Source organism: Tenrec ecaudatus, chromosome 6, assembly GCF_050624435.1.
Source record: "Tenrec ecaudatus isolate mTenEca1 chromosome 6, mTenEca1.hap1, whole genome shotgun sequence".
NCBI lineage: Eukaryota > Metazoa > Chordata > Mammalia > Afrosoricida > Tenrecidae > Tenrec > Tenrec ecaudatus.
The window spans coordinates 48,063,632-48,086,631 of NC_134535.1; the positions used below are offsets into that span (position 1 = coordinate 48,063,632).

General features: G+C 41.0%; 1 protein-coding gene across 2 annotated transcripts in view; it reads right to left on the reverse strand.

Moving 5' to 3' along the window:
• ACSS3 (acyl-CoA synthetase short chain family member 3) overlaps nucleotides 1-23,000 on the reverse strand; it is a 179,087-nt gene that overhangs the window by 36,320 nt on the left and 119,767 nt on the right. For both annotated transcript variants that reach the window (XM_075551224.1, XM_075551223.1), the window contains one exon: nucleotides 18,009-18,112. In XM_075551224.1, coding sequence (XP_075407339.1) covers nucleotides 18,009-18,112 — 104 coding nt within the window. The remainder of the gene's footprint in view (nucleotides 1-18,008; nucleotides 18,113-23,000) is intronic.

Genomic DNA, 23,000 nt, shown 5'->3' on the forward strand with positions numbered 1-23,000 from the left:
ATTTATGGTATGCTGGCCATTTCACCAACATTAAACATTTATCCACAATTTGTCTCCATTGATTACCAAAATATGTTCAAATTTTCTTATATCAAGTTATTTCAGAGTAGTATCAATTATTATCTGAGAGTGATTGTTCTTAAGGGCAATAATTTGATAAATTCCACAACAATAAATAAACCACTCTTTACACACCTGTGTTCCAAGTCCTTTAAAAAATTGGGTGGGGGGAATATAGGAAGACTGTTGACATAGCAATTGGCAGGGGAAATATAGGAAGACTATTGACATAGCAATTTGACTCCCAACACAAATCTGCACACTTGGACACTGAAAGGCGTAAAAGTATCAATATCATGGATAATAACCAAAGACCTGAAACAATTCAAATACACACTAAACATAGGCTCGACACATACACTGTTGAATAGTAATGCTCTAGTATGTACGGTAAAAAACGATAAGAGCAAGTGTTAACACATGTTATGAACACTTCTCCAACGTAATGTTGACCGGGCATGAAACAATGTACACAGGAGAGTCCTTATTGGTGGGGGCTTCCAGAAGCTCAAGGAAAAACCCCATGTTGTCGTTTCAGGAACAGTTTAAATAGTTTTATTGGTATATAATTTACATATTGTGCAATTTAACAGTTCTGTAATATCATGAACAAATGTACAATCGTCACCACAATCAATTCCAGAAAATCTTCTTCTTTCTCATACTCACTGTTCTTAGCTCTCCCTTGCCCTCTAACCTCCCTGCCACACTGGCAGGTAATTAGTAATCCCATTACTGTCTCAATAATTGTTTTAATGGATAAAAAGAAGTATTCTTGATAAGTATACATCTGGAGATTTGGAGTGAACATCATCTTTTAAACATTTGTGTTGTTTTTTGGGGGATGGGAGAACCTTTATCGTCTGTGCCTGTAAGACTTCACATGACCCCTGCTCTGTAAACATACACATTTGCACCTCAAAGACGTAAATGCCTACCTAATTATATTCACAGTAATCTAAAAATAATAAACATATTTACCTTCTTAAGTACTCAGAATTTATTTCTTCCACCATGATCTCTAACATAGTTTGTCATAGATTTATATATTTTAGAATGATGGGAAGAATGTATTCCTCTTTCCAGCTTCAGAGAAATGATTTTTTATTCACATTTTATGGATAGTGTCTCAGCTGGCATCAGTAACAGAAGTTGGCTAAGGAACATTAAAACACAGTTCCTAAGTCACAGTCCAGAGATTAAGGGGCTAAGCCAGATGGTCACCATTGAGGATAATCAGCAAGTAACCGGAACAGACATTTCTGATATGTAATCAGAAATTCTCGCATATTTTCATTCTATGTCCAAATGATGGGAAAGTATTTTATGAACATACATTTATACAAAGCCACACAATACCTACTGTCTGCATGTGCATGTGCTCGCGCGCGCACACACACACATATACAAGGATAGATAGATAGACATGTATCGCTACGCACACACACATATACTCACACACAACCACAGCATAACCAGTGTGGGAATCATTGTATATCTTTTAAAGGGTAAATATTTCCCACCTTTCTTCTGTTTTAAAATATCTAGGCACTAACTTCCTCTATTCTTCCAAACCCATGCAAGAAATAAGCAGAGGCGATGACAGAGATCACTGCTGTCGAGCGATGTGCGTAGAGAAGAATCGACAGAAGGAAGGAAAGGTGACAATAGGAGCAGAAATTACTAGTACACATCGGGGAAGGAAACAGCCTCTTCAAATGCTGTTTTCCCTGCCGATCTGATGGGGAAATCTGTTAGAGTTCCTGCTCTTCTAAAACGATCCCCGTTCGAGTTTAGTCTACCGATAAGGTGACTACAGTTTAGTTCCAGCCTCCCTTCCTTAACACTGCACGCACAGCCCCAGAAATTGTGAGCACATACTCTGACCCATACCAACGATCCCGTGTCTCTCAAAACAAAATAGAAAAAGCATTCAACATCAATTCTTAACAGTCCAACCACTCCACCGCTGTGCCCTACTTAACCCCGTCTTCGTGTAAGTGCTTATGAAAGGTATCAGGGCCAGTCCTTCTATACCATTGCGAGAGAAGGAGTGTGTGAAAGATGGTGAGAATAGGTCGATTATTAAGTAAAGAAAAAAAATTACCGAAATGCTATCAAAACTTACAGTGTATGGAATTAAACATTAAGTACATTTCATGAGGCTCCTAGGCACCTCTACATAGAGTTTACATGTATCTAATATCCTTCAGTGGCTTGTTCTGCTTTATGATTATAATTCAAATATAGAATGCTTATTTGTCTCTATGATTAATTTGACTGATTTTTAAAGGGACTTTGAAAAAAAATAGCCCCAAGGACTTAGAAATGAATCAGGCATCCAGGTAACTTAGGTTGATAATATGAATTGATGCTGCTTATCTTATTTTGGCATTCATTTAGGAGATTAGAAAAATAACTACATAGCGAATGACACGCAGCAAACATATTTAGACAAAGTAGCAGTTTCTAGAATTCCAAGCATAATCTGGCAGTTAGGCCGATGGTGGATCAGGGAAGACTATAATATTTCATCACGGAAATGTGGTCTTCTTTCATTGTAGCTCAAGCATACTGTGACCCAAGGATGGATTCATATGCAATGCACACGTGTTCTCATTTATGCACACAGGACTGTGTGATCACCTTGACACGCAAGTCAGAGCATGTGCAGATTAGGCTGGTGGCTCAAACAAAACCAAACAACCAGGGAAGCTACCGTTCTTACAGAAATCCTCAGGACTCCGGAAGTCCCTTCCAAAGACCTTCTAAAAACATCTGCTTCAAACTATCTAGACTATAATTAACTTGTCTAGCAGTGATCTAGGGAGACTGAAAATCCAGATGTCATACCATGATTGGAAAATAGAAATATTAAACAAGATAGAATATTCTCCTTGAAAAAGGGAATTAGATATTTCATTTAGAAAAAAAATCTTTTAGATGTTAACCTTGTAAACATGAGATATTCAGGAATTCACCATGTCATTTCTTCAGATAAGCTGAATGGAGAGGAAGAAGCTGTCAGCTAGTTGAATGGTGTGGAAGGTAAGCTACTTTGGTATTTTTACTTTCACATCGAATTAAAAGCTAGGTGCTTTCCTTTCATCTCCCCTGCCGCTCCATCTTAGCGCAAGCCCACTGCATCCTCACAGCGCACGGCCTTCGTTAGGCTGGTGGATTGTTACCTAAATGGAGTGCCCTTAAAATGTCTGACTTTGAGGGACCAAAAGAGGAGCGAGGACACAGATTATTTTCAAATACAGCATTTTTATACTGCTTTTATATGATTACATTTAATCAAGACAGCACTCTAAGGTGATATAAGAATCTTTTTTCACATATGAAAATTACTAAGAACAAGAAAATGTAAACAGTTTGTCCCAGCTCATGGAGTTCCTTCAGAGAAGAAGGAGAAATAGATGAGGTTCTGATACAGAAAACGGGAAATGGAAAAGGAAGCGAAATTCTCCAAAGTCTGTCTTCACGGAGGAACAGAAATCCTGGTGACCGCTGCTTTAGATCTTTATAAGTGCAAATGGACATCGTAGTGACACAGATCACTTGGCCAAAAATTATTCATTTAGCCACTGTGTTCTGCGTTCTGCTTCTAGAATTGAAGATATGGCAATGCTAGTGAGTGAGTCAATCAATAAATTATAAATAAATTAATGTTAGAGAGTGACGAATGCTAAGGAAAATCAAACACTATACACTCTGCATAAGCCAAGGTTTCAGCACCTTTTTAATGCAAGTTTTGTGGTAAAATTAGGTGCCTTGGCAGATATTCAGGTCAGCTTATACTCGAGTATACACGGTAACATGAAGGAAAGACACACGAGAGGAGTCCTTCGTGAGTAGGTGATATTGCATAAAGACCTGAAGGAAGTGAGGAGATAGGTCGGGAGCTATCTGGGGGAAGTGCACATCTAGGTGGAGAAAAATACAAGCACAGAGGTCTTCAGTGGGTTAATTTCTAGAAGGTTTGAGTATCAATGGACAACCATGTGATTTATATAAAGTAAATGGGGAGAATGCTAGTAGAAAGTAGGGCCAAAGAGGTAGTGTAGAGACTGAGCAGGTGAGACAACTTCACAGTCCTTATAAGGGCAAGCTTGTACTCTCAATGGTACTGCACACCTTGTAGGGTTTTTGAGGAAAGAAGTAAATGGATCATAAAAATAGAAATGTAATTCATGTATATCTTAGAATCCCACATAAGTTCTATGTCTAGCTTTATTTTGTGGAAGAATATGCATAGATTAATAGAAAATATAGTATAATAATTTGGTTGATGTAAGATACCCTTGTTTCTCCCAGAACATCAGGAAACAGGAAGCGGAGCAGAGAGGGCTGAGGTTTCTTTTCAGTCGTCTCGTCCAGAGATGACCCAGTGTCCCTCTCCTTGGATTTTGTGGCAGGCTTTCTGACTGTTCTCACTGATAGCAAACAGTGAAAACAAGCTAGTTCCATTTGCAGAGAGATGCTTTGAGAATCTTGGAGTGCTCGGTGGGAAATATTTGAGCTACGATATGAATGATCTAAAACTATCATGAGGCAACCATGCTGAGAAAGCCCCTGGGAGGCATGTCTGTGAAGATCGAGCTGAGTCCAGTCTTGGAGCCATCCCCAGGCGTGAGAATGATGCCATCTTGGACCATCGAGACCAGCCGGTCCACCACTAAACCCTGTCTGAGTTTTCTCTGGCTGATCCCTTGGTCCTCAGAATCAGAGTGATATATTTTTTAAGCCTTGAGCTTTTGGAGGAGTGTGTATATTACACAGCAATACATACCTGGAACAACTGCCATTAACATAATATAGGATTCTTATGGAATTTGTGCAATTCTCAAAAAGAATTGTGTGCATAATTACATAAAAACTCTCTCCTGGTCTGTCCTTGCATCAACCTTTCCTTCTGTATTCCTAAAGACCATTTCTATCATCGTCTCCAAGCACAGTGAAGTCCCTGGCATTTTGTTTTAGGAAGTGTTTGCTGACTAATAAATGCACGCTTCTTATATGGCCTTTGGCTCCAGTTCTCCCTTATTAGATCAAGGCTTCCGAAAACTAGATAGCAATGTCGTAGAATGAAATCCCCAAATGAACCAAAGAGCCGGCAAAATAGAGAGCTCGGGGAAGAGGAAAAGTATATACCACTGCCGGAACTCTTTTACAACCTTTCCCTAAATCAAGAATAATACCTAAAGGTCACCCGTTAATGAATGTTCATTGAATATATTCTACTCCCTGACAGCCACTTCTTTTGGTAAAGGGAGTGTTAGGGTAGAAAGAGTCATTAAATCGGAATATCAGCATGTGCAAAGAGGCAGACATCAGAAGATCAGGGGAGTGCACGTTACTCAGCAGAGCAAAGATTGGGAGCAGTGGGTGGTCTAGAAGAAATGACAGGAGCCAAAAGTAAGAGGTTAGCAGAGGCTGATCATGAAGTGTCTTCCTTGCCAACTTCAGAAATTCAGCGATTATTCTGGAAGCAATGGGGAGACATGAGTGGGAGCTGGGGATTTTAGGTGGGGTCATCTGTTCAGAATTGAACTTTAGAAAAATCTCTTTGGTTGCAAACTGAACTGCAACACAAAGCGATAAATCTCTTGCATGCTGGTGATGTGGTGCAGGTGAATGACCGAGAAAGATAAGATCAAATGTGTGTTATACTCAGAATCAAAAGGATTGGTGATTGTTCAGACACGGGGCAAGTCCAGGGCGCTCCCAGGGTTTCGACTGCCATGCAAGATAACACAGGAAGCGGAAGCGACACGTGGGTGATCAGGGAACATGGTGGTAGGCTCACATGTCCAGTTCTGTAAGTGAGAACACCCACTGCCCTGGGCCAGCTGCCATCCTGCCCCAACTGTGCTTCTAGAAACACTACATTTAACCAATATGGATTTAGAAGTCGGTGGCCCACGCTGAGAGATGAAGTTCTAAGAATAAATCAATTCAGCAGCCCAGTACTGCTGAGTCATATTAATCACGGCATCGTGATGGGCACATGGGCAGTTTGTAAGGAGACCATCTCCCACTGCAGAATCTATACAGTGAGCTATAAATAACTTGACTGGTGGTAGCAGAGAAAGCAGAAACAGTGAGAGGTGCGCTAGTGAAAGAAAATCAATTCAACCTCCGTCTTCACGAGATGGGACGTTTACAGCTTGAGATACTTCAAAACAACCTAACTTTTCTTTATTGAAACCCCAAACAAAAACAAACCACTGTCCGACTTGTAGCGACCCTAGATCTGGTATCCGAGCGGGGGTGGGGGGGTGCAAGGCAGCCTCAGTTTTCTCCTGGGAGTGGCTGGTAGCTTTCAATCACCAAGCTTGTGGCTAGTGATCCAACACTCCCACTAGGGTAGCGCCAGGGCCCCTGGGACAGACCCTTAAATGAAGCCATGCAGAGGCTCATGTTATTTCACTCCTTAACCAGGACACTAGGGGCCCCTGGGTGCTGTAAGTGGTGAGGTCCTTAACTACTAACTGAAAGGCTGGCAGTTCAAGCTCACACAGATACCTCAGAAGACAGGCCTCACTACCTGCTTCCTACCGGTCACGGTTTTGATAGAAGGGGATGAGAGGAGTTGGAATTAACAAGACAGAAACCACAACAGCCAGTCCATTGGTCCTAACTGGAGATGCCACCCATAGAGTTTAAGTTGAGTGACAGTTATATATCCAGCCCAAATTAAGGAAACCCATGACTAACCAGCGGAGTAATTAGATAAGAAATGCGGAATGAGTGAACTGCAGGGAACCCAGTGGCTAAAGGAAGGTATGTGGACCAAAGAGAAGGATGAGCATTCTGGTGCTGATCTTAATCACTGTATTGATGCCAGCAAATAGCCTGGTCATCTGCTAACTGCAAGATCAGCGGTTCGAAACCAGCAGACAGGGCTTTCGACTCCTGGAACGATTGACAGACCTGGAAATGCACCAGGGCCGTTCCATCCTGCCCTCGAGGGACCCTGTGTGTTGGCACCGCCTCCGTAGCAGTGAGTTTGGGTTTTTTATGATTATATTTGGTGTCCATTTCAGAGGAAGCTGATCAAACAGAAAAGGGAAGCTAACAATATAATCAATGTCACAAGCAAGATGAGTCGCCAAAATTGCAATAGTACAATAACCAGGGAATTTCAAGAAATTTAGACTGGAATTTTTAAAAAAAGGATATTTAACAAGGGATAGTATTGTTGATGATTGTTGATGTCAGATGGATATTGACTAAGAGCAAAGCAAACCAGAAAAAATGTTTATCTCTGTTTCATTGACTTTGCAAAAACATTGAACTGTGTGGAACATAAGTATGTATGTATGTGTGTGTATATATATATATATATATACATACATACATATATATGATATTGTGAAGAATGGAAACACTTTGTCTGCAACCTGGACATAGCACTAGAGCCTTAGTTTGGGGAATAGCATGATTTAAAATCAGGAAAGATGTGCATGTCGGTGTTTTACCGTTTTGCCAGGCTCATTGAATTTATATGTTGAGTAAATAATCCAAGAATGTGAACTATCTGAAGAGAATTGGGGGACAGCTCCTTACAGACCCAAAATGTGCAGATGGCACAGCCCTGCCTGCAAAGGAAGCTTGAAGAGCTCGCCGATGCTGACCAGCCTTGCCAGGGATGAGCCCTGAGTGAAAGAAAATGTGAATCCTCTTAGCCACACGCAACATCATGATGAATGGAGAGAAGATTGAAGTTGTCAAGGATTTCATCTTACTGGTTTCACTAATCAACGTCAGTGGAAGAAACCCAATAACACTAGGCCACAGTTGCGAAGCTGAAGGTTGATCAGAGGAAGTTGATGGGAAACCAGGATTTGATTTCCACTGATAATTTCCCCAGTGCCTCTAGGATATACATTGTCTACACTCCCACCTATATTTGGATCAGCAGGAACGAACAAGTCTCCTAATTAAATAATACAAGAAAATCAGCAAGTCCAAGTTTGCATTAATAGTGCATAAGTTCTTCCTCATTCCTTCAGTGCCCACCAACTTCCCTGATGGTAGGGGCACCTGGCTGCAACTATGTCATGGTAGCAGGGGCTAGATTGGTATGTGTGGAGACAAGTATTGTCTTGTTCTGGAAGTAGAATTCTGTGTTACCTACTTCCATCTGTTAGGCACCAAGGAATGTTAAGCATCACCCCATTGAATGCCATGATCAAAGTCTACACACTCATGTTTATCAGAGTAGAACTGTGCACCATTAGGTTTTTAGTGACTGTTTTTTCAGAAGTAGAGATTACCAGGCCTTTCTTCAAGGCACCTCTGGATGGATTGAAATCTGTCCCTTTTCAGGTTAGCAGCCAAACAGGTCACCCACTAGCCCCATCCAGGAATCCCATGTCATGATCAGTGCCTTCCTGTTTCTAGGGGGACCTCAGTCATCGGAGGTGGCAGCGTCAGTGCCGACAAAGCCCTCTGGGGCTGGGAGGGAATTGATGCTTCCAGCGGTCTTTTCAGCCTGAGACCTAGAGCAATCTAAAGGCCCCTTGGGGCCCCAAGAACCCCTTGACCAAGACTCAGCCGAGTCTTGTTCAGTCTGGGTTTTCAGTTGAGGGTTCGCCCCACTTCCACTACAATCACAAAAGGTAAACACTTTGCCATTTGCCTGCAGCCTCTGAGAGCCTCAAAATCATTTGCTAGATGGCCACAGAGAAAACGGGAGCTCAGACCAAAGCCCAGGTGAAGTGCACAGGAACCCTGGGTTCAGACCAGCCTCCTTTCCATTCTCTACATGCCAGGTAAGGCACCTCTGCTCTCTGGGCCTCCGTCTCTAGGCTTAGAATCAGATAGGAAAAACTATGTTACAGGGTTATGATGAGAATCATACAACAAGGCATAACCTTCTTGACCAGAACCCTGATCCTATCTTCCAATTGGCCTTTTTATCCTCTTCCCTCTAATATGGATTGCCAACTTCACTTTCATGTAGAGGACCTGATGCTTTCATGGATCCTAAACTGTAAACCACAAAGTTTGGCACATGGCTCTAGAGGTGTTGGGAAGCAACTGTAAAAAAAAAAACAACAACAATAAATCAAATGGCATGTTGCATTGGAGAAATCTGCCACAAACGATTTTTAAATGTGTTTAATAGTAAAGATGTCACTTTGAGAGCTGAAGTGCTCCTGATCTAAGCCATGGTGTTGTCGATTGCTCCCAATGCATGTGAAAATTGATCAATGATTCCAGAGGGCTAAAAACTTGCTGCCTTGAGATTATGGTGTTGGAGAAGAATATTAAAAATACCACGAACTACCAGAAGAATGAACAAATCTAACTTGGAAGAAATACAGTCAGAATTCTCCTTAGACACAAGATTTCGGCTCACAAACTCTGGGCATTTTACCAGGCGGGATCAGTGCTTGGGGAAAGATGTCATGCTTGGTCAAATGGAGGGTCAGGGAAGAGGAGGGAGACTGCAGGAGCTGGAGTGATGGAGTCACGGCAACGCAGGGTCCAACATAGCACTGAAAGGAGGAGGCCACAGGACTGGTTGGTTTTTCGTTCTGTTCTCTGTCAGGTCCCTGGAAGTTGTGACTCAATGACAATTACCAACGATTGATTACATCCCTTACGTGTCAACTAACTTCTAATGACCGGTTTCCCTGAATCTGGATTCTCCACTGGGCAGGCTGCCAAGAAGGCTCCTTCCCTTCCCTTATGAAAGGAAAGTTAGAGGAAAAGAGTGTTCATTAGGTGTTTGCCAGTGTTGACTTAGTCTTCAGCAGGTTATGTGTTGGGCTGATAACCACCAGTCAGCAGTTGCATTGAGGTTGTCTATGTCCGTGAAGATTGGCAGCCTCAGAAACCCAAATGGGGCACTTCTAGCTTTCCTACCTGGTGACCGTGAATAGCAACTGATGTGGTGGCAGAGAATCGGGTTTGGTTTGGGGTATCGTCCTGGAAAAGGACCCTAGGAGTTCAGTGGGTTACGTCTTGAGCTGCTAATGGTAGGTAGGTGCTTCAAACTTAACAGCTGCTTGACCAGAGAAAGATGCGACCACTTGCACAAACATGTATGGTCTCTGGAACATTAGAAAGCTCTGTCCGATAGGGTTTTTATGAGTCAGAATTCAGTGGCAGTGGGTTTTGTTTATTTGTTTGTTTGTTTTTCTAAATGGGCCAGGATATGCTGGATTGTTCGCAGCTGTTCCTTATTTATTTCAAGATTTCTATAGAAATGTGAGAAACTATTATTCTACTCATTGTGAATAAGGGAAAACACATAAACATGAAAACAAGGACTTGCCTCTGGCTACAGAGGATGTGGCTGAGCCAGGATTTAAATCCAGGCCTACCAGGTTTGCATCAGTTTTCAATACCCACATTGCTTTCCCGTGGAGAATTGTCAACTGCTGCTTTTCAAATTACAACTGACAGCAGAAGAGGACTCAGAAACCCCTCTGTGGGACCAATGGGCCTGCAGTGCAGACACTTACGAAAGACGTAAGACAGGCAATAAAAATTTCAGACAGCAAGTTATGTGGAAGAAAGGTTTATTAACAAGTTTTCTCTTGAAGATCTATAAAAACGATATATTTCTTTCTTTTTTTTTAGAGTGGATTAAATGTGATCCTTGCCAAGGGCAGTAGAATTAAAATAGATGTGACTTCAAAATCCAAATCCACTTTATATTCTTAATTGATTTCCTCAATTTTTCTAGTTTCTTGTCAAGAGACCAGAATCATAATAAGCATAAAAATAAATCTAACAAAAGCAATTGTACTTCTCTGAACTGCTGCATGTACAGTAATAATATTGGAAATACATATATAAAGAATATTATATATCCTCTCTCCATCTTAATGCTACAAAGAACAAAAGCCCTGATTCATTGACTGACATCATTCATTTTCAATGGACTAACAGTTTGTAAACAGTTATTTACATTCAAAATGGGGGCCTCAAGCCTGTCTTACATCCTACAAAAGATCATTCCTCTCACAAACCAAAGCCTAAGTCTCTGCTTCTCAAATTACCAGTAAAAATCACCTACTTTAAACTAATGAAGCTGCTCTGGATGAGGAAAAAATACCGTTGCCAAGCAACAAAGATGACGTCAGCACTTTTTGCTCAGCACCTACCAGATGGATATTCTCAGAGGCTGCTGTCTGCCCCTGCTGAAATAACACTCTCACCGTGTCTTCATTGCTGTTCGCTCCCCACTCCCAACTTTCTCTGCTAAACTGTATAAAGTGTATTTTCTCTGAATGAAGGAGAGAGAGACATTTCTTTTCCAAACATTAAATTCAGAAAAAAAGCCAAAGCATCTGGCATCGGCTGTCCATTCATACGACTAAGAGAGCCTTCCCATTCCCCTCCTGGACAGAAGCACAGAATACATCCTGGGAATCAGCGTGGAACAGGGCCATCACCTGTGCAATTCAATCCAACGCTGTGATGTCCAAAACGTGCGCTTCCAGAGTCGGGCTCAGTCTACTGTCTGAAAATACAGGTTTGTCTTTTCAGGAAATCTTACTACCAGAGCCCAAATTTTCTAGATTCAGAAATTATCAAGTAAAACCCCGGAGTAAGGACTAATAAAAAGTTAACCAAGAAACCCCCAGGTGCGCAGCATGTGTTGTCAGGGGAAATGACTCTCCTGGAGTGGGTATAGTCAGAGGAGCGTTCCGTAGGAGCTTTGGCGCCAAACTTTCAGAGCGGCGTGCATATGACAGATAGAGATCAGAGGGTGAGTCGCCAAGATGACACGCTCCTCCCTGCCATGGCGCCCGCACAGCTCCACCCGGGGGACCCTCGGAAGGGACACTTAGCCGAGGAAGGTGTTTTGAAGTAATGCACACAAGGATTTTGCAGTGGGCACAATCTAAGTAGGTAGAAATGCATGCATCTAGCACACCGTGGTAAAAACTTGTGGTTTTTTTTAAGGTGGGGGGTGTAAGAAGAAATTATAAGGATCATAAAGCTTGTACGGATGAAGAAAATTTCCGTTGCAGACTACATTTAGAAGCACAGAATGGCAGATTGGAAAGCCCATGTAATGCGTTTATGGATGAGAGCGGAGCGTCTGCAGGGTCAGAAAGAGGAGGACCAGCAAGGGGTGGCTTAGTCAGCGCCCTGTATCGCCACTGCTGCATGCATAGCTGCGTGTCACGTGAAACCGCCCCGTCGTTTGCCTGGGCGTCTAAACCCTGTATCTCGGTGACAGATACAGGGCCCACCGACGGGTCCTGCGGCCGGTGGCAAGACTGCTCCTAAAAGCCAGTCTGGAACCTGAGAAATACCTCTTCCTAGGAAGGGCTTTTGCTAAAAAATGAGAAAATAGCAGAAAGCACTAGGAATAGGGTTTATAAGAAAGTAATATAATTGTACATAAGCCTGAATGGGGAAAATGGGCTTCGGGTAGAGCCGTGGTTCTCAACCTGTGGGTCGCGACCCCTTTGGGGGTCAAACAGCCCTTTCACAAGGGTCACCTGACTCATAACCATAGCCAAATGACAGTGATGAAGTAGCAAGGAAAATAATGTTATGGTTGGGGGGTGTCACACAAACTGAGGAACTGTATGAAAGGGTCGCGGCATTAGGGAGGTTGAGAACCACCGGGGTAGAGGATTGATTATAGGGCGCTCTGTGGCCATTCTCTTTAATTGATAGTGAGTGAAATAGAACTGTTTCTTCTTGGAATTAAATGGTATTAAGATTGGGGATGACGAGCGGTTTGGGTACAAGCATTTTAAATCACGATCATGTGTCACGGCAAGTAGAACAGGAAAGAAGACAGACAGCAGGAGGGGAGAAGGAAGAAACAACGAAATATAGTCTATTATGTTTCAGGTTTAGTTTCTGAAATGAAGAAAGCTCCCCTTTTCTGTTTTCCTAGTTCATTTACTCTAACAGCGGGAAATACTCTCCTATAGAGTCATCTTAAAGCCCTCGCAGAAAGTCCCTGCAAAGGACATCCTGAACTGATGTAAAACGGGCACTTCCTCATTTCTGGGAAATGTCCCCTCCGGGCTGGGGGCGGTCCAGAGAGCCCCAGAGGCTGATCTGCAGATCATACCAGGGAAGCAAGGAGGGCCTGCTGTTTATTTCATTTTGCACATAAATAACCATACCTCAAAGGCAAAATGTCCCTTCTCTGAATGTTCCTTTTTAATCATGATGGGAGGGGCTATGCATCTTTATTTCTATCTAAAAAAGAAAATGAAAAGCGCAGTAAAAATGTACATATTTTTAAGGTGCATATGGATGAGTTACCACGAAGGTAAAAACATCTGGGTAAGTGCCAATTTAGCTTTTATCCAGCTATAGTAATCAACTTGATATAATCATGCCATCCTCTAAACTTTCCAAGATCAATTTCCCTCATGACAATATGAAGGGTTAATATTATAACACCCCAAAGCTAGGGTGTCGTCCTTCACAGTATTGAATAAAAAGAATTCTTTATTAAAATTCTTATATGGACAGGGCACTGATTTTGCTTTCCCACAGATTAGTTCTCAATTTAGGATTTTCTAAATTACTAAATCAGGGCCCCAAGAGTGTTGACATTAATGAACTAGAAGAGGATATTACAAATAACAGGAAACGACACAGTGCGATGAGGAGAGTGACTTCAGAGTACCTTCTTAGAACCCAAGTGAAAGGATCTAACTAAATTTCATTCATACGTTTCGGTTACTTACCAAGCACCTCTTCAGATTTCCCACTTAAAAATCACAATGTCTATGCTCATTTTCATATGTATACTAATGTGCATAGTAAATTTAAAAATATACATTGTTTGCACGACTCATACAAATGCAATTAGATTTTGAAATCTTTTTTAAAGCCAATTACAAGAAAAGCGGTCCATACAGAAAACTCAAAGTTCAAAATGAGGAAAATCATTCGTTTGGCAGAACTTCTTCAAATAGCATTCAGCTTTCTCCTATGTGCCTCTTAGAGATATCTACTTCAATACACTTGCTATACAAAGTATCAGGAAATTCATGAACTTAAAAAAAAATCCTTCTCTAAGAGTTAAAAACAACCCATTCAATTACTTGCATTTTCCCCCTCGTGACTTAACATTAATGTAATATCATCTGAACAACTGTAAATGCTAAATCTCAGTATTGATTTACAATTAATTCATGATGCAACTTTGAAATAATGAATCAATTAGTTCCATGCAAATTAATAATCTGAGCAAGTTACTTGTTAGTAGTTGATATTTTGTCTCCTAAGGTAAAATGATTGTTTAAAGGACATGCTCTACCCGTCCATCCATCTGCCTCCCTATAGACCTCTCACCATCTATGTGGTTTTGCATGTAGTATGCATTTGTATACTTTATTAGCAAATGCTGTAAAATTGGAAGTTGAGATTCAGGAGCACTCGTTTATTTATTAGTAGACATCCAAAGTCCTGAGCAGCCGTTCAAGCCCGCTTAGCATGACAGCACTCTGACAGTATGGCTATTAATTCTCCCTGAGCAACACATGATCAAACTCAGTGCCCACCAGGACCTCATATGCCTGCTTCTCAAGCTTCGGTGGGCTTTTCTGTGAGCCCCAGTGCACTAACCTGCACACGTCTGCGCAGGCTGTTATGTACAAGGATATCAATCAGGAAAAAGTAAGAGTCATGATTTTATTCATGGATATGTTGTTTTCATTCAACTGACTTTAGCACAGTCACTTTTAAGGGAATAGAGGAGGGGAAAAACACAAAAACCCTCTATAGACAATTGTGTAAAATAATTTGCGTCTGGGAAGCATCGCTTCACTTGACCAGGTACAGGAAATCATCGTAAGGGGTGAAAGAAATATTTTCTTTTTCAGACCCCAGAAGAGAACTATTACCACTTTCCTAGCTAATAGGGAGCGCATGAACTGGATAAGCATCCATCTCCCACAGGAAATAACTCCTTGTTTGTTTTCATAAATTTTTGTTTCCACATTGCTCTTCCCTCAAAGCTAAGCTTATCCTTTTAAAGATCTTAAACAGTTACAAATCTAAATGTAGGTAGGTAAGAACCTTTTTGCCTAAATTAAAAAAAATTGTAATGTTCATCTAAGCAAACAAATGTATCTTCTACTCTGATCATTTTGCATTTCATATTGTGAGCCAAAGAAAACATGCTTTTCTAAAGAGCAAGATCCAAGAATAATGTATGAAAGGTATACTTTCTCTGAATCAAAAATCCCTAAAATATCAAACATGAAACTTCAGTTTTAGTCATTCATTTGGTCCTGTAGTTCATAATCAATTTTCAATCAAACCTAATCTAAATTTGATACTCCATCTCAGACTCTCAGAAAGCAGGATAAATGAAAACCCTAATATGCAAGGGCTCATCTAATTCCATGAACTCCATGGGCTTCAATTGAAGTATGTACTTTGAGTAAGTCAAAATGGAAATCCAACTAAATCCCAGCATGCAGGGAGGAGGAAAAAAAATCCCAGTACTCCATGAAAAAGCAGCAGGAAGGTTTCTGTGTGCGCCATGATTAATATTATTGTGGCTTAAAATTGATATTTGTATATGGTTTACTTTTTATTTAAAAAGATATCATAACATAATTGACTCCTGGGAAAACAACTTCTCTAAAAATTCATTTAAAATATTTTGACCATCCTGGACCAATATCAATAAGTTTTAACACACTAAATGGATTTTTGGCAGACAAACCAGCAAGTTGTCCCATCCCACGGGCCTCTAACGATGTCCCATGCCAGAGCATCCTATAACCCCAAATCATTGTCAGGCTTTACCCCTGGGCTTCAGACAATGAAAAACCAAACCAAAAACATTAAGTTAACTCATCATGCATTTTAGCTAACACACATTAAATGTCCACCTTACCAGGTATAAGGCATCATGCAAAAAAAAAGAATATGTGTGTGTGTGTGTGTGTGTATATATATATATATATATGTATATGTATATATACATATATATATATATACCACATTGAATGAAGGGGGAAGTGCAGAGTGGAGACCCAAGGCCCAAGTGTCGGCCATTGGAGATCGCCGCATAGAGGGGTTTAGGAGAGGAGATGGGTCAGCCAGGGTGCAAGGTAGTACCAACGAAGAGCACAGCTTTCCCCCAGATCCTGGATGCTTCCTCCCCCCAACTACCATGATCCGAATTCTACCTTGCAGGGCTGGATAGGGCAGAGGTTGTACACTGGTACATATGAGGGCTGGAGGCACAGGGAATCCAGGGTGGATGATACCTTCAGGACCAAGGGTGTGAGGGGCGATGCTGGGAGAGTGAAGGGTGAGTGGGTTGGAAAGGGGGAACTGATTACAGGGATCCACATGTGACCTCCTCCCTGGGAGAGGGAAGGCAGAGAAGAGGGGGAAGGGAGACTCCAGATAGAGCAAGATATGACAAAATAACGATGTATAAATTACAAAGGGCACATGAGGGAGGGGGGAGCGGGGAGGGAGGGGAAAAAAAGAGGACCTGATGCAAAGGGCTTAAGTGGAGAGCAAATGCTTTGAGAATGATTGGGGCGGGGAATGTATGGATATGCTTTATACAATTGATGTATGTATATGTATGGATTGTGATGAGAGTTGTATGAGTCCCTAATAAAACGTAAAAAAAGAAAAGGGAAAAAAAAAGAAAGAAAATGATTAGGGCAAAGAATGTACAGATGTGCTTTATACAATTGATGTATGTATATGTGTGGACTGTGATAAGAGTTGTATGAGCCCCTAATAAAACGTTTAAAAAAAATAAATGTCCACCTTAATGTGTAATGCCAAAATAAAAGAAAAATAAGATATATTTAGTAAAAAGAAAAACAATTACAATTATATATTGAAAAACACCTAGAGAGTAATATAACAATATTTATGTACATATACATAGAAGTTAGCATACAGATATGTGCCTATCTTATATACATACATATGCATACACAAATATAAAATAGATGTGAATAAATTTCCATACATATGTATGAATGCTATGCAAATTTAGAAATCATGGACCATTCATTGTACGATTTGGGAGTCATCAGAGACAGTTTTCTAAAGGTGAAATAATATGAATGGAAATGAAGTGTATAGGCTATACAAAGATAATGTTGCTATTAGGTGCCATCAAGTCCGTTCTCAGTGACAGTGAGCCCATGTACAATAGAATGAAGTACGCTTTCTCCTGTGCCCTCCTCGCAATTATTGTTATGTGTAAGCCTATTATTCCACAAAGGTATTAGAGAGGCCAAAGTCATTATGTGACAGCCTGACTTATTGGAAATGTGCAATGTGTGAGGATTTGTTCTTAGCTATTCATGATAGAGTTTTGAAAGAAGACAAAATGTATGCCTGACAGTGGGAGACACAGGCAATAAGCAAGATCCATGAGTAAATAAATAACATCTAATTAGTATTTTGTAAAAAGTAAATTCCTTGCCTCTAGTGTTAGACAAAGGAGATTTGATTTTGTAGGACATAAGAAATGAGTTCGAGAAAACCATGAGAGGAACCGTGCTTAAAAGATATTCTGGGCACAGTGTGCCGAGGGGGGTGAGAGGAGTTCTTTAAATCAGGGCAGTTGATGCTGAGGCTGCCACAGCTTGAAGACAGGGGAGGGCCGACAGTGGAAGGCCTGCCGCAGTTACTTCATGGGGAATATGAGATTGACTGGCTTGCTGGATATAGGAAACAAAGGGGACAAAGGAAAGAGCTCCTCACTGTTTTATACCTAGGAACCAAGAGAATGGTGATGTAAATGCCACTTATGCAGATATCATTAATAATGGAACAATAAAATAATTACTTATTTCTACTGGCATGAGAACTACTAGTGTCCTGAGTTTGGGAGCACCTATGTTCCATTTTATACCTGTTAGTCATTGGTCAGGATTTCCTCAATCTTTATAGTGTTTTTGAAAGCGTGGCTGCAATATTTACGTATGCTTTTGGAAAATGCTCACCCGTTTGCCACCAGTGGTCCAGGACTGGAACTCTGAAGACCTCTTTCGACCATTCCAGGGTCTCAACGTCACAGCGTTCTCCAGCCACAAATAGCGTTTTGAACCTGAGTATAATAGAGAGAGTAAAATAAAATCTAAATGATTTTATCAACATTTACAATGAAGACAGCAACCATATTGTCACAAACCATATCATAGGGTTGGGAGAGGCAGTATTTGCTTTGCTCCAAAGGGTAATCAAATACAATCACACCATCGGAGAAGTAATTCCAAAGGAGAAGTTACAGTAGTTTCTACAGCTTTGCAAACTTCTAAAGAAAAATTGAAATTATTTTTGTAATATGTGACCTATTATTAAATGGTTATATTATCCAAACACCAAAAATCAAAAAGCTTTTCTTCTTTGACAGTGTTGTTAGGTGCTACTCAGGTCGGGTGAAAATCAAAATAAGTCTGTGCACCAGAGCAAACACGACCCCGTCTCGTCCTCTTCCTGTCAGTGGTTTAGTCCACCGTTGCAGCACCGGGTCCATCATCTCGTCGAGAGATGTCCTCATCTTTCCTGAACCACCACTTCACCAAGCATGCTGTCCCCCCCAGGGGCCATTCGCTCCGAAGCACATCGCATGGAGTTTCACCATTCTTGTTCCTCAGGAGGATTACAGCGGCAATCCTTCTGAGACAGAGGGGTGTCTTCTCCAAGTCCACAGTTATCTATTTAACGTTGTTTGGCAACGCCATAATTCAAGTGCACTAATTCTTTCTGTTCCATCTTATTCATCGTCCAACTTTCACAAGCCTATGAGGAACTGAAAAATCATAGCTTAGGCCAGGCCGACCTTAGTACTCGAAGTGACCGCATTGTTGTTGTCACTTTAAAGAGAAGCTTTGCGGCAGCTTTTCTCATGAAATCCATTCTTTGACTTCGTGATTGCTCTTTCCTTGCATATTGATTGTGGTTCCAACTGATAGGTAATTCTTGACGTCCATCTTTTCTCTCTCATGATGTTGCTTCTTTGTCCAGTTGTGATGACTTTCATTTCCTTATAATGGGATGTCCCCACAGCACAGCCTGCAGACTGATATTTGTCCCCAACACCTCCTTGCTTTCATCAGGCAAGGTTGTGTGATTTTCATATCACAGATTGTTAAAGAGTCGTATTTCAGCACTGATGCCATATTCTTCCTCATAGATTCAGCTTCTCCAATTCTTTGTTAGTATACAGATTGAAAATATATGGTGAAATGATAAAATCCTCATAAGTATCTCTCTGATTTTAAACCACACACTATCCATTTGCTCTCTTCATAGAACCATCCATGTCATGGTCTATGTAAGGTTTCTTTAAAACACCATAAAATGTTCTGAAATTCCCATTATTCTACACAGTTGCATGCTTTTGTATTGTTAGTAAAACAAAGGTAAGCTTCTTTCTGGTATTCTCTACTTTTATCCATGAGCCACATCACTATCCCCACCCCATTCTGCACATTATTCTAAATCTAGCTTGAATTCCGGCCATTGCAATTTCATAATATAGTAATTAAAATATATATTTTAAAGAAAGATGAACTTCCTACCCCCTTAAACTGTAATGGGCTCATAAGCTCGCAGGGGTAGTTTTCCTGCCCTTTAAGAGTTGTTGTGAATCAGCATTGACTTGACGCCAGTGAAGTCGGTGGAGTTAGTTTGTGCTTGGGTGCAACATTAGTGAGATTGTTCGATAATATCCACTTTCTGAAGAATTACTATTCTCTGGCAGGAACACAACTATGGATCTCTTCCAGTCAGTTGCCAGGTCTTGCAAGTTGTCAAGATACTTGAGCGAGTGCTTCCAGCAATGCAACCTTTCAGTTGTTGGAGCATCCCAAGATCCGTCCTTTGACACTTGTCTTCTGGATAAAACCTTTAGTGCAGCTTTGGCCTCTTCTTTCGAAACCATGGATTCGTGAGACCGTGCTCCTTTCTCACACGGCTGAAATCTTTATGGCGCATCGACCCTGTGCATTCCTTTCAGCAGTATAGAATGCTTCTGACATCATACCACATTTTGTCTACAGAATCCTTCAATTTTGCAACTTGAGGCTTTAAATTTTCATTAGTTAATTCAGCTTGAGAAATGCCAAGTCTGTGCTTGTGTTTTTCTCGCTCCATGTTTTTCACAGTGCACTGTGGTACTTTCTCTTCTCTAAGCCACCCTTTGGATTCCTCTCTTCAGTTCTTCTACGTCATCACCACTCCCTTGTGCTTTGGCTCGTTCACATTCAAAAGCAAGTTTCAGATTCTTTTCTGACATCCACTTTGGCCTTTCCTCGGTTTTCTGTCTTTTTAGTGACTTTCGACTTTTTTTCATGCGCGATATTCTTGATACCATCCTACAATTGTTCATATATAGTCAGATGGAAGCTGAAGGAAATGAAAACCAGTCCACGAGACTCAAACGACAACTCTGAATATATACCGACCGTATTTCAAGACCACCTCAAGAACAAAAATGACACATTGAACTTTCTAACCAAAAACCTGGTGAGCTGTGGGATGACATCAAGAACTTGTCCATAAAGGAAGCAAGGTCATTAAAGGATATAAAAGAAAGAAAACATTAAAGGGAATGTCAGAGAGAATCTTAAACATGATCTTTCACAGAGTAACTAAGGCAGGGGTTGCCCAATGCATGACAGTAGCAAAATTACAGTTAGGAAGTAACAACAAAAATAATTTATGGTGGTTTCATTTCTGTGTAATTTCTTAAAGGATTACACTGTTTATGGTTGCTGAGAGAACCTAATATCGAAAGGTACTTGGAGATATAAAAGTCTATTAACGAAATAATAAAGATCAATCAAGGAGCGTGGCAGTCAAGAGTAAAGAGGCACTGAATGAGTAGAAGGCTATAAGTGAAGACTGCACAGCACAGTAGAAGAAGGTGTTAAATATAGATGCTTGAACTTCAGAAGACGGTTTATTAGAATGCACAGAATTACCACGTATACAAATGTCACTAACCTTTAACTCCTAGAAATAGCCATGCCACCAAACGTGCATTTTGCCCTCATTTGTGTAGAACAGACAGTCTGGATTGCACACGTCAGATGTAACTGCCACACTGCCTTGCCCTTCAACATTACGTCAATTTGCCCTCACTTTGTAAAACTTGAAACAAGCCCTGCTTGCAACAAAAATGTTTTTTAGCTGATGGTACCCGGCTATCAAAAGAGATAGCATCTGGGGTCTTAAAGGCTTGAAGATAAACAAGCGGCCATCTAGCTCAGAAGCAACAAAGCCCACATGGAAGAACACACCAGACTATGTGATCACGTGGTTCCGAAGGGATCACTTATTAGGCATCAAAGAACAAAAAATCATATCATTGGCTGCACACCTCCATGATACATCGCCGAGGACAAACAGGTGCATAAGCAAATGTGGCGAAGAAAGCTGATGGTGCCAGGCTATCAAAAGAGATAGTGTCTGGGATCTTAAAGGCTTGAAGGTGAACAAGCGGCCATCTAGCTCAGAAGCAACAAAGCCCACAAGGAAGAAGCATACCAGCCTGTGTGGTCACGAGGTGTCAAAGGGATCAGGTATAAGGCATCATCATAAAAAAAAATTACCATAGTGAATGAAGGGGGAAGTGCAGAGTGGAGACCCAAAGCCCATTTGTCGGCCACTGGAGATCCACTCACAGAGGGGTCTAGGGGAGGAGATGAGTCAGTCAGGGTGCGTTGTAGCACTGATGAAGAACACAGCTTTCCCCCAGATCCTAAATGCTTCCCTCCCCTCCCCCCCCCCCCCACACAACTAGCATGATCCGAATTCTACTTTGCAAGTCTGGATAGAGCAGAGGTTGTACACTGGTGCAGATAGGAGCTGGAGGCACAGGGAATCCAGGTGGATGATACCTTCAGGACCAGGGGTGTGAGGGGCGATACTTGGAGAGTAGAGGGTGAGTAGGTTGGAAAGGGGGAACTGATTACAAGGATCTACATGTGACCTCCTCCCTGGAGGACGGACAACAGAGAAGGGGGTGAAGGGAGATGCCGGATAGGGCAAGAGATGACAAAATAATAATCTATAAATTATCAAGGACTCATGAGGGAGAGGGAGCGGGGAGGGAGGGGAAAAAGGCGGACCTGATGCAAAGGGATTAAGTGGAGAGCAAATGCTTTGAAAGTGATTAGGGCAAAGAATGTACTGATGTGCTTTATACGATTGATGTATGCATATGTATGGGTTGTGGTAAGAGTTGTATGAGCCCCTAATAAAATGTGTTTTTTTAAGTTTTTTAAATAAAATATTTTATTGGCATATACTTCATATACAATATAATCCTTCATTCATATTAATATTTGTGTAACCACCACCAAAATTTCAGAACATTCTCTTCTTTTACTCATTTGTTGGTCCCCCCCCCACTCCCTGCCGTGCAGCTAGGCAATTATCTATCCATTTACTGTCTCTATAGTTCTACCTAGCCGATTTCATACACAGAAAACCTTACAAAGCACAAGCAGCAAACAAAAATGCCAACTGCAGTACCAAAACCTAGACAACTCTTGAAATCATTTTAAAATGGGTCAAATGATAGAGCATCACTTTTTACATTACCTAACTATATCTGCCATCATCAACTTTACAATGCTCTATCTGATAGGAAGACTATATCTCTCATTGGAACAAATTCTTCATCAAACTTAACTTTACTTGCTGCATGTGCAGATTTTGTCATTTAAATGGCTTCAAGGTTTTGCTTGAATTAAGGTAGGTCTATGTAAGAATCATGGTCTGACTTACCTACAAAGTCTTAATGGTAAATTTACAAAATAATCTGGTTCATAACTCAAAGACTGTCTATACAATTGAGAATGTGTTTCTTACATAAACTAAATAAGTCAAAAAATAAGCACTTAATTATTCCACAGAAATTCCTGGATAAAACAAGTTACTGAAAACATGTGTCAACTCAATTCTAAACATGAATGAATCTTTTA